General features: G+C 35.9%; 2 protein-coding genes across 3 annotated transcripts; both read right to left on the bottom strand.

Moving 5' to 3' along the window:
- Positions 1–697: 697 nt before the first annotated feature.
- Positions 698–5,534, bottom strand: LOC114195243 (probable receptor-like protein kinase At2g42960). Of its 2 annotated transcripts, XM_028085642.1 has the most exons (9): positions 5,235–5,534; positions 4,930–5,126; positions 3,716–4,512; positions 3,522–3,626; positions 3,276–3,398; positions 2,486–2,656; positions 2,274–2,403; positions 1,956–2,165; positions 922–1,178 (listed from the first exon to the last, which is right to left on the bottom strand). In XM_028085642.1, exons 3-9 carry the CDS (start codon positions 4,378–4,380, stop codon positions 1,077–1,079), a joined length of 1,506 nt encoding a protein of 501 aa, XP_027941443.1. In that variant the 5' UTR covers positions 4,381–4,512; positions 4,930–5,126; positions 5,235–5,534; the 3' UTR covers positions 922–1,076. The 2 variants fall into 2 exon arrangements, with proteins under 2 accessions (XP_027941444.1, XP_027941443.1); XM_028085643.1 differs by having other exon boundaries at positions 698–1,178; positions 4,930–5,534.
- A 1,556-nt stretch (positions 5,535–7,090) lies between these two features.
- Positions 7,091–10,873, bottom strand: LOC114195527 (cellulose synthase-like protein D4). Its single transcript, XM_028086030.1, has 5 exons — positions 10,416–10,873; positions 9,921–10,307; positions 9,011–9,815; positions 8,171–8,931; positions 7,091–8,099 (listed from the first exon to the last, which is right to left on the bottom strand). The coding sequence occupies exons 1-5, from the start codon at positions 10,871–10,873 to the stop codon at positions 7,136–7,138; spliced, it is 3,375 nt and encodes a 1,124-aa protein (XP_027941831.1). The 3' UTR covers positions 7,091–7,135.
- Between the last annotated feature and the right edge of the window lie 3,367 nt (positions 10,874–14,240).

Below are 14,240 nucleotides of genomic sequence, written 5' to 3'. Positions count from 1 at the left end.
AACACAATTAAGTCAAAGTGCTGCTGCATGAGAATAACATCTGCAGAACTTATTAAACTTCTTCTATGAAACCTTGTCATATAAGTTTCAAAAACTTCAAATATTCAAGTATTTAAAAACCTAAATAAAACTCATGTTTGTAATTTTTTCGAATACATTATATTAACTGTTGTGAAATTGTATCCTTTACTTCCTTAAACATTTACACCACTTGAAAACAAAAGTATAACATTTTTTAATGTGTTACAGATATTTGTATAATGATTTTCAAAAGAAATAGTATAGAGAGACAGAAGAAAACAGAAAAAAAAAAACTGTACAATTTACCCTACTTTTTTAGCAAGTTTCATAAGAAATAAACTCTCTGATGTTAAGAACAAGTTGTTTAAGAAAAACTATTCTTACACGTAAGTTCTACTTTGTCACCACTAAGCAGAAAATCACCAGTACAATACTGAATTATATCTTTCACCAAAACATCATGTTTTTTTTACCACTGCAAGAGTGTTTTATATATTAGAATGAAGATGTAAAGGAATTATCCATACGTTAAATGACAATAATCGAGTCTGGTGGTGAAATTGAATAAAAACTGTTTTTTATCTAAAAATATCAATGAACTCATTGAAGATGCTTGAAAAATATATCATCACCTGATTAATGTTTATTGAAGCTAAAAGCAAAATGACAAGGAAAATGAAGCCAAATATTCGTTTCTCTTTCACTATAGCCACTCTCCAGCAGCATGCGACGATGTCAAGGGAGTTAAAATAAAATAAATGAACAATCATGCAAGAAGACAGACCCCACATACATCTGTACAACACCAACACACTCACCACCTATGTTCATTCAATCCTCTTTGCAAGACCAGTGTGTCATATCTTCAATGGCAACATTCAATTTAAAACAAAAAACAAAACCTTCATTATCTAAAACAGGTTCTCTCTGATCTGATTCTATCCTCAGATGCATCAAAATTTTCTTGGGGGCACATAGTTGGAGATACGTGGTATAGACAAGTTACTATAACGTGTACAATGGGAATTGTACATGCAAGCTAAGTCATGGAGTTGTCAATTCCTATCCTTCATCCTTTCAGCATCAGATGGACCCGAAATATCCTTCACAGTTTCAATTTCCATGTTGACAGTGCCACTCTTTCTGTTTCTTCTATCCTGAAAGTGATTATATCAATCTCACGTTTTGATGTTTTTTCAACACATATACTTCAATATTCCAGATATAAGCACCAAAAAAACTTGCTTTAAAAAGAGGACCTGGCTCTTCACACTACAAATGCATCAGAATGCCAAGTATGTAGAATGGTATATTCCCAACTTATCAATCACGCTTTCTTTTCTTGTCTTTTAGCTAATGAGAGTAAAACTTGAGAAAGTATGCAGGCTGAAGAATACCAAACAAATTTTGGGTTTTATGAGTTTAGGTCCTTGCGGAAATGACAAACTTTGATGAAGTCCTCCAGAGAAAAAATACTAGATTTAGTACTTGTAAATTTTTAAAACTTAGAAAGTTGTCCTTATCAGCAGTTATTGATGATGAAACGTGCATCTAAACATGTCACATTACATGTCTTCCTAGAGTGATCATTAACATGATGCTTATGCTTATGCTTATGCCCATCATAAATACAAGATGATAAAGACCTTAAATTTACAAGAATCATATATAATTTTTTACAAGGGCTAAAACCAAAATTTGTCAAACAGTGACTAAAAACATATTTTACCCCTAATTTCCCCCAAGAGTTTTCATTCAATATTGTATTCCTTTTAGTTGGTGGAACAATAGCCAACACATTATGAAGGAAATAACGCTAAGGATGCACACAAGGTTAAAATGTTGCAAAAATGTGATAAAAATCACTGAGACTCAACTCAACGTTCAAGTAAACAACAGAACTTGTAATGAAATGACAGAGTATTGAAGGGAACCTCTCGGTACGGATATTCGTCAGCTTCAAGCATTCTCACAACTTGACTCATTTTGGGCCTCTTGTCAGCATCAGGATCAATACATCTAAGTGCAACCAGAAGAGTGCGCTTCAAAGCGCGCAGCGGTGGTTTAACTTCAAGGTTTGAGTCCACTACTTCCTCAGCCCTTCTTGTTCCAACCATCATTTTGAGCCATTCAACTAGATTAACCTGTCATAATGAGGATGAACAATATCTAATCACTATTAAGGATCATCACTTCCAGTTGAAAGCATGGTTAGAACTAGCAAGCTAGCAGAGTTCATCAGGATTAGGCACCTCATTGGCAGGACGAGCATAGTCTACAGGGTCCCTTCCAGTAACTGCTTCCAGCAAGAGGACACCAAAGCTGTAAATGTCACTCTTCTCATTTAACAAACCGCTGTTGGCGTATTCTGGTGCCACATAACTGTAATCCACAACAGAAGTGAGTTTCCAGTAGTATAAATCCTTTAAGTACTAGAGAAAGGATAATGAAATTTTCTGTATACCCAAACGTTCCCATTACTCTTGTGGTTATGTAACTTTCTCCTGAATCCAAAAGTTTGGCCAAGCCGAAATCAGAAACCTTTGCATTGAATTCATCATCAATCAATATGTTGCTAGACTTTATATCCCGATGAATAACCTTTGGTTCTATTGCTTCATGTAGATAAGCAAGCCTGAAACCAAATACAGTAATAGAGGGGTTTATAACCATAACGAGGTCCACTATTGAAACTTCCACAAACATAAATCTGTAACTACGTAAAATGTTAAAACTAAAGTAGGTCAGATATTACTAAGACTATGTTTGAACTAATTGAAGGAATGGAATCCATTTCATCAAAAACTGCTCCTTATCTTCCCCCAATGTGGGAGTGTGAAACCAGTTTTTCTAATTCAATTTCATTTCCTCAAAATATATTCTAACAATTGAATGGTATTTCATCTCACTCTGTTCCAAACATCAATAGATATCCAAATATAGCCAAAGATTAGAGAGTTTACTCAGTGGTCCCATGAGCAGCGAGCTCTTACTGTTGTTTAATCTAAAAATCTAATGGGCTTAGATATTTCAATATGCTGCAAACTATGTGAAAATATAAAATCAATAGCATGATGTTATCAAGAAACAGATAAACAGACCATTAAATATATTTTTTCATTCTCAAAATACAATTAGTAATAGTACTAATTAAAGGAACACAGCATTTTACAACCAAATTTCAGAGATGAGAGACTTATGATGATCAATCAGATGAGTTGGCAAAGACTATTCAAATTGCACACTGAACTTACGCTTTGGCAGTGCCGAGTATAACTTTCAAGCGGGCCTCCCAAGTAAGTGTCCCATGTTGGTGCATGTTTCCATGTAACCACTGTTCTAAGTTACCATTGTTCACATATTCATACACAAGCAGCCTGAATTTCAATTGGGGAGTACATTCATTATAACACAAAGATACATAATATGAAGAAAAGCTTCAGTTCAAATTTTTGAACCAAGGAGAACATAACTATCACAAACCCAAGAAAAAAAATTACCTATGAACTCCCTCTACACAATATCCGAGTAGGCGTACAAGATGCTTATGTCTAACATGTCCTATAGCCTCCACTTCAACCCTGAATTCTTTCTCAGCTTGTCCCCTATGAATTCAATGTAGAAATAACTACACAAGTACATGTAGTGTCAGGAAAAATTAAAGAGTACATCAATGATCAATAAATATCCTTACAAGTTGTTAAGAAGCTTCTTCACTGCCACCTCAATTCCATTAATCAGTATTCCCTTGTAAACAACACCATATCCACCCTCACCAATAATGTTCTCAGCTGAGAATCGTTTGGTGGCCATTTCCAGATCCCTGAGTGTAAACCAGTGGCCCCACCCAAGATGAGAAAATTCTGGCAAGCCAACTAATGGAGAGGCAGTGGCCAACCCTCCATGTGACAATGTAGATTGTTTCTTAACATTCCCAGAGCTTCCTTCTTCAGCTGACATTGAACTAAATCCTCTCTCATGATGATAAATTGAGCTACACTGACTGATATTATCAGGATCTCCAGATTTTCTGTTACCCAAATGAACTGATATATTATCTGAATTCTTATCACTTGTCATGCTATGAACAGGCATAAGCACATTTTCTGGTTGGACATGAGAACTCTGCACCCCAACCTTGTCAACGTCGATATCTTTGGAGACATTTGGTATTTGAGATACAGAATACTTGTCCAATGATCTCCTAGACTTTCTCCGAAACATCACCCATATCGATAATATACAAAGAATAAGCACTATAAATGCACCAACACCTACTCCAATCAAAACCCATCGTCTCAACCCCAAAAATGGTGTCTTCTTTGTCAATTCCCCTTTCAAAGAACTGTTGGATGACATAATTGGTTGCACCAAGTCAATCAATAGCGTCCCACCAAGTTCTTCAGCTGGTAGAACCAAGACATTCCCACCCAAGAACAGGATTCAAGTTAAGTACTCCATTCCCCTTACTCTAGGCTTTGAAACACACATCTGAAATTCCAATTTACAACCAACATTTCAGGTCTTAAACAATGTCATAAACAAAAAGCCAGAGTTTCAACAAATCACTAATGCAATGTTTATCACGATTTAAGATAAACTGGAACTACAATGTTTCCTGTAAACTACCTCAGGCATTATTAGCAATGGCATACAACATAAACAGAATCCAAATATTACAAGAACCATACATAATTCAGCAGTTTCAGAACCAATCTAAGAAGGACATGATGAGTAATTTCACAGTTCATTTGGAAAGCAAAATAACCGGTTGAACGTTGATTATGAACACAATTTCCAACGAAAAGAAAAGGAAACCAGGAAAGCATCACTTATGATCCAAGCAAACAAAAGAGAAAGTGAAATGTATATTATCCAAAAAGTGGTTAAGAAAGACAAAGCATTTACCTTTGCAGTGATCCAAGGTAGCCAAACTCCTGAATCTTCTACCCAAAGAAGCAACAGGTTTCACACCTCATTTTGAACCGACAAGAGACTCAATGTGCAAAAAATGCCCGAGGCTGAGCAACACACATACCCTACAGCAGAATCCAGATGCAGCAAAAGATGAAGTGGCACACTAGTAGGTAACAAGTGGGGCCATACTTCAACCAAAAAAAAAGACTCAGTGGTAAGCTATTAAGAAGAGAAACTGGAAAAAATCTTATTTTGATGGGAAAAACAGAGAGTAAGAGAGAGTGGGGAACTGTTACTACTAATTTTGGAGAGGAGAAAGAGTAAATGCAGTAAAATGGTTGGTGGGTGTGGTGTCTGAGGGCAGGACCAGAACAAGCTGGAAAGGAAGCTTGGTTTGCAATGAAGGAAAGCAGAGGGAGAGAGAGAGAGAGAACAGTAAAGGGAAAGCAAATGTGAAATGAATAGGTATGTATAACACTGTTTATGGATGGCTGGTAGAAAGAAAATAAGAAAACAAAAATTGTAATGAGTAAGCAAGAAAGGGAAAGTAAAGTGAAGAAGAGGGGGAGAGAGAGAGAGAGAGAGAGAGAGAGAGAGGAGAGAGAAGAGTCAACAACCTCAATCCAACATAACAGAGGGAGCTAAGCTAAGCACCAAATCTAGGCTTCCTCTGATGTCATGTCTGCTCACCAAACTGTGTCCTATTTGTGTGAAAAGGAAAAATCTTACGCAAATTTTGAAACTTGGCTTGGCACCATTCTACCATGCTTCCCCTTCTCATGCTAATTCAATTTGCTTTGGGTTTTGGTTTTTGGACATATCCCTAAAATTTATAATTCTCTGTTCTCAACAGATGGAATGAAAAAAATCTTTTTTTATATATTTATAATTTAGAGCATATAAGCTTTGATAAAATATTTTTCTTTTTTATGCAAACCAATAGCATACAAAGCATTATTATGAAAATGTGAATTCTTTACCACCCATATAAAATTTGTGTGAATATGAGAGAAGTGATTTTGTTGTCAATACGTTTTGACTTTAATCTTCTGAACTCTCCCGAGAGAAAATCAAAAGCTCGAGTAAAATATTAAGCATTTTCTTTCTGAGTATGATTATGGGTTTTGGGGGCCGAAAAAAGCCACCAATGGAGGAAGAAATAGATACTTTGATTCCAAACACATTTTTTTATTAAAGATAATACTCCAGACAAAACCTTTGCACTTTTCCACACCTTTTCAAAATAATAATTACTATTATTACTCGAGTTTTAAAATACTATCGGTTCAAACTGTTGTTAAAGTATTATTTTGTATCCACAGTGAACAGATTTTCTATACTTGTATTTGCAGTTAATAAATATAAAATATTGAAATGTATAAATTACAAATTTATTAAATATTATAATTTCACAAGGATGAGAGTAATTATTTTCTCCTGTGATGACGGGAATGAAGGTGTTTTAAAATTGATAATGAGAATTGAAAACGAGTTATTCAATTGCTCCTATTACTCTAAGAAGTTGGTTTGATAGCGGGCCGAATATGTAATGGGCCCAATCACCCTACATATTTGGGTTTGGGAAAGTGATCACTTATTATGAAAGCCCATTTCTGTAAGTAAAGTTAGCATTTACTGCTTCCAAAAAAAAAACACAAAAAAGTGATTGATTACTTTATCAATGTCTAATTGCTAATTTGTTGAGTTGCTAATTAGGAATATAGTTTGAATATATTTTATATGCTTGCTAGATAACAATAACAAAAAATAAACAGAGATAAATTATAAATAAACTAAAATTAAAATAGTTTGAGCAAATATGTGAGGTAGAGTTGGATAACAACACCTTTCCAAATGAGTCATATATTCGAATAATACATTACAATATTTTTTACATATATACATGTTTTAATCGAAAATAATAACTTTTAATGTTTTATGTGAAATAAAAGGCCAAATAAGTAAGAAACTAATTGGTATGGTGTTGTGTTTTTCCCATATACATGGACTCTAATTAACCTTTTTAAAATAATTCTAGAGCTAATTTTGTTTTCCTATTTTATGTACGTATTAAGAAGAGATTAAATTACAGAGATGCATGATGACTGTTACATACGTTAAAAAAAACTAAAAAAAAAAAAAAACACCTACATTGTTTGCATGCAGTTTTACGATGCATGAGACATACGTGTCTTTTTCATGGAAACTGAAAGTCTCCTCCAACACCTTGTCCATCGCCACCTTGTGGAGGATTAATGGCAACCCAGAGCAGAGAGAGTGTGATTGCAATGAGACCAGACCACACATAAACGATGGTGGGTGTCTTGCCTCTCCTCCCCATCAACCCTTTTGCGAAAGGGTAGAGATGAGCAAGCACCCAAAAACTGAAGAATGCTCCTCCGATGAACTTGCTCCATTGTGGGTTTGCACTGTAAATGGTTCTGGAAAACGACACGACAATGCCGATGATGTTCATCATAGCAATCACAATGGGTGGAACCATCAAGGAGCTCCACTTCACTATGTACAAATCTGCGTATATGTCTTCGTCGTCATCTCCTGATGATTTAGTTGTCAAAGTGAAGGAAATCTCAATCCCTGCAATCACCTTGAGCAGTCCTTGCACCACAGCAGCCAAGTGAGCACTGGTTCCAGAAATAAGCCAGAACTGTTCGTTTCTCCACCACTGCTCTAACTCCACGCCGGACCATCGAACCTCAAGAACAGCCAGCGCCACCAAGCACACGGTGATGAGGAGCAGGTAGACCAAGAAGGCGATGCTGAGAGTTTGGACGATGAAGAATCCGGAGAATAGAGAGAGCGCGGGGAGGAAGCAATACACAACGAGAAATAGAGAGGTGAAGGGGTAGATGCCGACGTTGAGGTATGCCAAACGTTGGAGAATCTTGAGGCGTTTACTCGCAAGAAAAGCGTTGTTCTGTGAGAAAAATATTTCAACAGAGCCTGTGGCCCATCGCAGCACCTGGTGCAGTCTATCGGTGAGGTTAATCGGAGCTGATCCGCGGAATGCATCTCGCTTTGTTATGCAGTACACCGAACGCCATCCACGGTTGTGCATGCGGTACCCTGTCACCACATCTTCTGTCACAGACCCGTAAATCCAACCCACTCTGTCTCCCCATTCTGTCTTATCCTCGTACCTGCACAAACATTTTCAGTAATGGTTTGTCTCATCGGAAATGTAAACAAAGTTTGTTTTTTTTCTACGAACCAGCAAGAAATGACAGATACAGCTTCAGCTACAGTAGTTGCATCGAGTGGCTGGCGAGGGGTCCTAAGAACACCAGGTGGGCGTCCAAACTTGATGGCGGGGTGATCCGCCAAAGGACGACCTTGGAACTCTGCAACAGGTATGCTCTCAGACAACATGGTTGAGTTACCAAACCGCTTAGGTAATAAGTTCACGTCGAGGTTTGAATCAAACTCGCTAGCATCCAAGGCCGGTGTTTCAGAGTCTTCACTATGCTTAGGGTCTTTCTTTTCCTCCGCCTTGTCCACCATCGGAGGGTCGAATGCGTATAGAGCAAACCTCCTGAACATGCATCCGGTTCCCACGTACATCGGACCTTGAAGACCGTCAAGCGCTCGCATGTTACCGTCGAAAAACACGGTGTTGTGATTGGCATAACGATCTGAGGGGTCGATGCCTTCGAATCTCTGAGGAAACTGGATGTAGCATATGTCCTCGCCGCCTCTATCCATCATGAAGCACATACCTTCTCGCACCGCCTTGCAGTTGTAGATGTAATGGTCGCAGTCAAGGTTCAGAATGAACGGTCCGTTCGACAAAATTGCAGAAGCTCGAACTAATGCATTCATGGCACCAGCTTTCTTGTTATGATCATAACCTGGTCGTTTCTCTCGAGAAACGTACACAAACATTGGCAGCCTTGTGTCTACTTGTGTGAAGTCCACAATCTTGTCATCTGCACTTCCCAACAGTGGATCGGGACTTGGCGGCTTCAACATCACCTATATTCATCATTGCATGTGTGCAAATTAAGCTAAACTATGTGCAAATTTCAGTGTATGAAAATGAAACGTGTGGTACCTGAAGTATTCCTGCATGATCACCTTTAGAATGTTCGCTTGAAGGATTTGCCCAAGTACCAGGCCAGTGGGTGCCATCAGCCATCCACGTGGCCTTCAACACTTTGACAGTGTCTGTAGGATCAGCCCCACTCTCCTTCATATGTTTCATCATCTTCATCTCCTCTCTCGCATTGAATGCATCGGATCTTCTCCTGATGGAATCTGGGAGGCCATTTATGCGAACCTTGAACTCGTCGTACTCCCTCTTCACCCTCCTTCTGTCTTTCACAAAATCTGATCTGCTTTTGTTCTTGGTGGGGTCAACTTTCAAGCTGAAGTAACTATCTGGATTTCTCGGCTCAATTTTGTGTTTTCGACAAAAGGGAACCCATAGATCGGCAAAACTAGCAGCCTCAGCCATGGCTTCAAAAGTCAATAGAGCACCTCCATCATCGGAAATGTAACATGCAAGCTTCTCAACAGGATAATCAACCGCTAATATGGAAAGAATGGTATTAGCAGTGGTAAGAGGTGGCTCCTTCTCAGGATCTGCAGTGGACACAAAGAGGTCCAGACCAGGTAGATCAGATCTCCCTGTAGGGTTTGATGGGGATGGACTATCAAACTTTTCAAAAAGAACAGCAAGATCAGTGGAACGATTCACAGGACAAAGCTTGGGAACTTGATCCAGAATCCATGAGAAACCAAACCATATCTCACAAGTAATCGACATGAGCCACAACCATATTGCATCATTATTTGGATGCGTCACTCTCCAGTGTAAAAAGAACACCAGTACTACTAATCGAACAGCAATGAGACACCTGTAGATAGATGCACGTTCAATGATAATCATAGAGAACAGAGGAACATGGATTTTGGTCATTACTATGAATCAATATAATTAATTAATTAATTAATTAATTAACCTGTAAGGACTAATAATGCTTGACGGGATTGGTGTTATCCGGCTCAAAGGTTTCCATGGCTTCTCGTGATCAAGCATTCCTGCCTTTACCGCTTCATCACCATCTTCATCGAACTCATCTTGAGGCCAATAAGCATTACCAACTCCATAGGTACCGTGAGTCTCGAACAACCATTTATTATGGTCGAATTCTCCGTTCTGGTTTCTCTTCATAACCGACATGTTTGAATTTTTGGAACCATTCGGTGCTGGTAATTGCAATGCCCCATTGGTTGGATAATCGTGGAGGTCTTCCTCGTACTCCCCCACTTTATACGGCTCCTTGCAACCGGGACACATACCAGATTCTTTTTGTGCATCTATAAAGCAGTCTCTACAAATCTTGAACCTAAATACGAGTAATCATCATCATTATTAGTTTGTCTCAATCAATAATGTAACACGTGAAAAAGTAACACGTGCATTTAAATATGTATACATACATATATATACATACCTACACTCACATGGAGTGATATCATTTCCTCTCTCATCCCTCATGACCCTGCCATCACAAATAGAACACGCAGAGCCTTTGGAGCCTGCCATTTGAGGGTGGGTTACTTCAGAATCGATGACCTTATCCATAAGATGTGCTCTGGTTACACTGTTGAATCCTCCGGTGAATAAAGAATTTGAAACATATTGTTCTTCGGCTTTCATTGCAATAGATGAGTCCATGGGTTGATTATCAGGGGTGGGGGGTATATGAACGGTGTAGTTCATATAATCCCCAGATAAATCTGAGGACATGTCAATGTCATCTTTTGAAAGACTCACGTATCTCCCACTTGAAGTTCTTCTCGCAAATTTAACAGATGGTCCACCAGAAGTGCTTCCTACTTGAGGACCACCGGATACTCCTCCACTGTTTCGTAGTGATTTCTTCGAAGGTTGTCTATTTAGTGAAGACATTGTTCTAAATCCCTATACCTTAACACCTATCTATAATGTAACAAATTTCATCAAATTAACAAAATCTACCCTATTATCCATTTTTCATGGACAAATAACTCCATAATCATTCACCAAGAGAAATCTCACTACCACAACTATTAGATGCTAAACATGTTAATTACAGCTACAATGAAGGATAGGAATAAATTCAGATTTGTCAAATTTTAGAATGTTTGAAAAAAGGAACAAGGATTTATGGTGTTCAGACCAAGTCAATCCAACAATCCTATTTTCGGGGTTATCACTTCCCAAAATTATAGAAATCCGTCTCTCTCTCTCTTTAAACTATAAACTACTTCGTTTTACAATGTTTCTAATTATGTTCATTCCTCAAACCTTTTTATTTTAAGTCCTTGTTTGGTTGAAAATTTGTTTTTAAACTAATTTTTTTGTTTATTTTTAAATGATCAAACTATTTACATAACATCAAATACTTAATTTTTTTTGAACTTATGATTTCATTTATTGAGGCAACATCAGGAAACCTAAAGCACCCAATTAGAATTATTATTCTAGTTAAATTGAGCTAGTCAAAATTAAATTAGCTAATACGATAAATAAGATTATTAGAATTTATTTAATTTAATATAAAAGTATGATTTATTCTGGTCAAAGTAGAACTGTCAAAATGAGTTGGAATCCGCGAACCGACTTGATTCACCATGAATTGGGACGGGGCTTGGGTTGAAATTTTTTTATAAATTTCAATACGAGTTGATTTTTGACCCGGATCATCCAGGTTGAACTCGTGGTGAGCCGGGTTGGCGCAGATAAAAGGGTTACACAAGTGTTTTTTATTAAGTTAAGCTTTACATTTGGGTCATGTTAGGTTGTTTTTTTAGCCAACACATAAATAATTTGTATTTTTTTATTTTGGTTTATATTTGGATTGTATTAAAGTTTATTTAGATTTTAATTAGAATTATAATTTAGTTTTGACTGAAAAAATAATAATATTTTTTTTTTAATTAAGTGAATCTGTGAGTCAAGCCGTTTAACCCGCCAACCCGTGGTGGGGTGGACCAAGTTCGAATTTTTTTGGCTTGCTAAATAAGTGAGTCGGGTTGGATTAACTTACTAAATCATCAACTCGTGGTGGGTTGAGTTGGATTAGGCCGAATTATTTGTTTTGACAGGTCAAAGCATGCTATAAAATTCAAAGTAAAGAAAAAAATCTTATCTACAAGAATAAAAATTGTGATATAACTCACAAGCTTTATGAAACGGTCTTCCCAAAAGGTTTGTATGATATTATATTATATTTTCCTTTTCTTTGAAAACCTATAAATGTACACTAGCCGTTATGCCATTGCAACTTGACATGTACATAGTTTGAGAAACCAGACAAACAAAAAAATGTGGTTTGAGAAACCAAACAAACAACCATTGGTTAGATTTCCAAAAAGAAAAACGAAAACAGCTATTAGCTAAAGTTTACTAACAAGTGGACATGAAGGGGCCACACCAAAGTGATAAAAGGAACCAATGAAATAATGTCAACTTTTTCAAGACACTTTTCAAAGAGAAAAATGCTGAAAATACAAGTAAAAATGACTTAATAGATGAAGTATTGGACAAGGTACGTAGAAATGTTATCCAACACATAACATGTATATCAGATAATGGTGTTGTTATGAAAACAACACTAATGTCATCTACTGCTACTTTCTTGTACTTTACATGGAGAACAAAAAGAATTATTCCATTCAATTATAATTTCAGTGCAAATAAATATATATATATATATATATATATATATATATATATGAAATGGAATTTAGTTGGATTATTCTTTCAATCTCTTTTATACTCGGTTAATTGTGTATTATTAATTTTAAATAAGATTTAATACCATTTTGTTAATTATTCATTCAATGACATGATAACATATTATTAGTAAGGATTGTAAATATGTTTGCACCCAAGTCAAGTGAAATGAAACTCAGAAGATATTTCATGTAGATATTTTAATATTTTCATGAAGAAAAAGACATTTCAGATTTTTATTCTTTTCAAGTATAGATATTTATGAAAACATTATTATCTCACTATAATATATTTATTTACTAATTAACAGACAACGACAATTTAAAAGAGTTAATGAAAATATACCTTATGATTTTAATGGACTTGTTTTACCTTATTTCAATATATCCTTGGTATAATTTATGAAAATAAGAAAGGTTTAATTATTTTTAGTTGATTTTTTTGTTAAAGAGATACAAAATAAAAATAAACTAAGGTCATGTCTTGTCATGTATTTCATAATGCAGTGCACGACACCAACCGTGAAACATGTGCTCCACGCAACCTAAATAAATCTATCAATAAACTGTGAAATCGATTACTCATTGAAATGAATACGAATAATATCTATGCAAAAATGTTTTCTAGTAACAAAATTATCTCATCAATGTATTTTTTCAATTTCACTTAAACTAAATAATACTGTCACGAAAATTTAATTTATGCTTTCTGTTCCACTTTTACTGTGCGAAACGTATTTATTTGCAACTGTTAAATTAAAACGAACTATTTTAATCATATTTTATGATTATAACAGCATAACGTATTTTTATTTATAATTTTAATCATGATTGAATACTTTTTTTCATTATTATATACTTATAAAATCTATATTTCTTATCTTATCTAAATGTTATCTAGCATTTGATGAGATGATGATATATCAATTTTGTTAAACTCTGGCATATCTAGTATTCCAAGATCACAACGGAAACTAAAAACGGGAAGAAAATGAAAATGATGATTGAGAAATGAAGAAAAGCAGAGTTTTAATTTATTTATAGTTGAACAACCTAAGGATGGGACAGCAAAAACATCCTTGTCTCTGAAGCATCCTAAGCATCCCACCCTGTCCCAGTATTCTATAAAATGTAAAGCAGTGCAGATTCTCTGTATCCAACTAAAACAGAGAGAGAGTTGAAGTTTGATGGAAGAGAAGAGGAAGAGCAAGTTATGGCTGAAGAAGGTGTCATGGCCGTTTCGGTGGAAACCTCAGAAGCTTCAGACAACCATTGTAGACACTGTGCTTTTCAAAATACTCTCTTTGGCTGAAGCTGTCGTGCTTGTCTCCACCCTCTGTTTCTTCTACCTCTGCTGTGGCTGCCATTTTTAATTCATGGTTCAGTCCAAAAGCTTTATTTTATTTTTTTTAAATTGTTATGCTTTTTCTATTGAATATTTATAGGAAGGTTTAACAAAATATTATTATTATTATTATTATTATTATTATTATTATTATTATTATTTCATTCATTGTTTATTGTTTCTGCTTTACTTCAATTGTATTGACAGGTTTCTG

This window comes from Vigna unguiculata, chromosome 8 (genome assembly GCF_004118075.2).
Source record: "Vigna unguiculata cultivar IT97K-499-35 chromosome 8, ASM411807v1, whole genome shotgun sequence".
NCBI classification, from domain to species: domain Eukaryota; kingdom Viridiplantae; phylum Streptophyta; class Magnoliopsida; order Fabales; family Fabaceae; genus Vigna; species Vigna unguiculata.
Note: the sequence above shows the minus strand (reverse complement) of the source record. Positions and strands in the feature narration are given on the sequence as shown.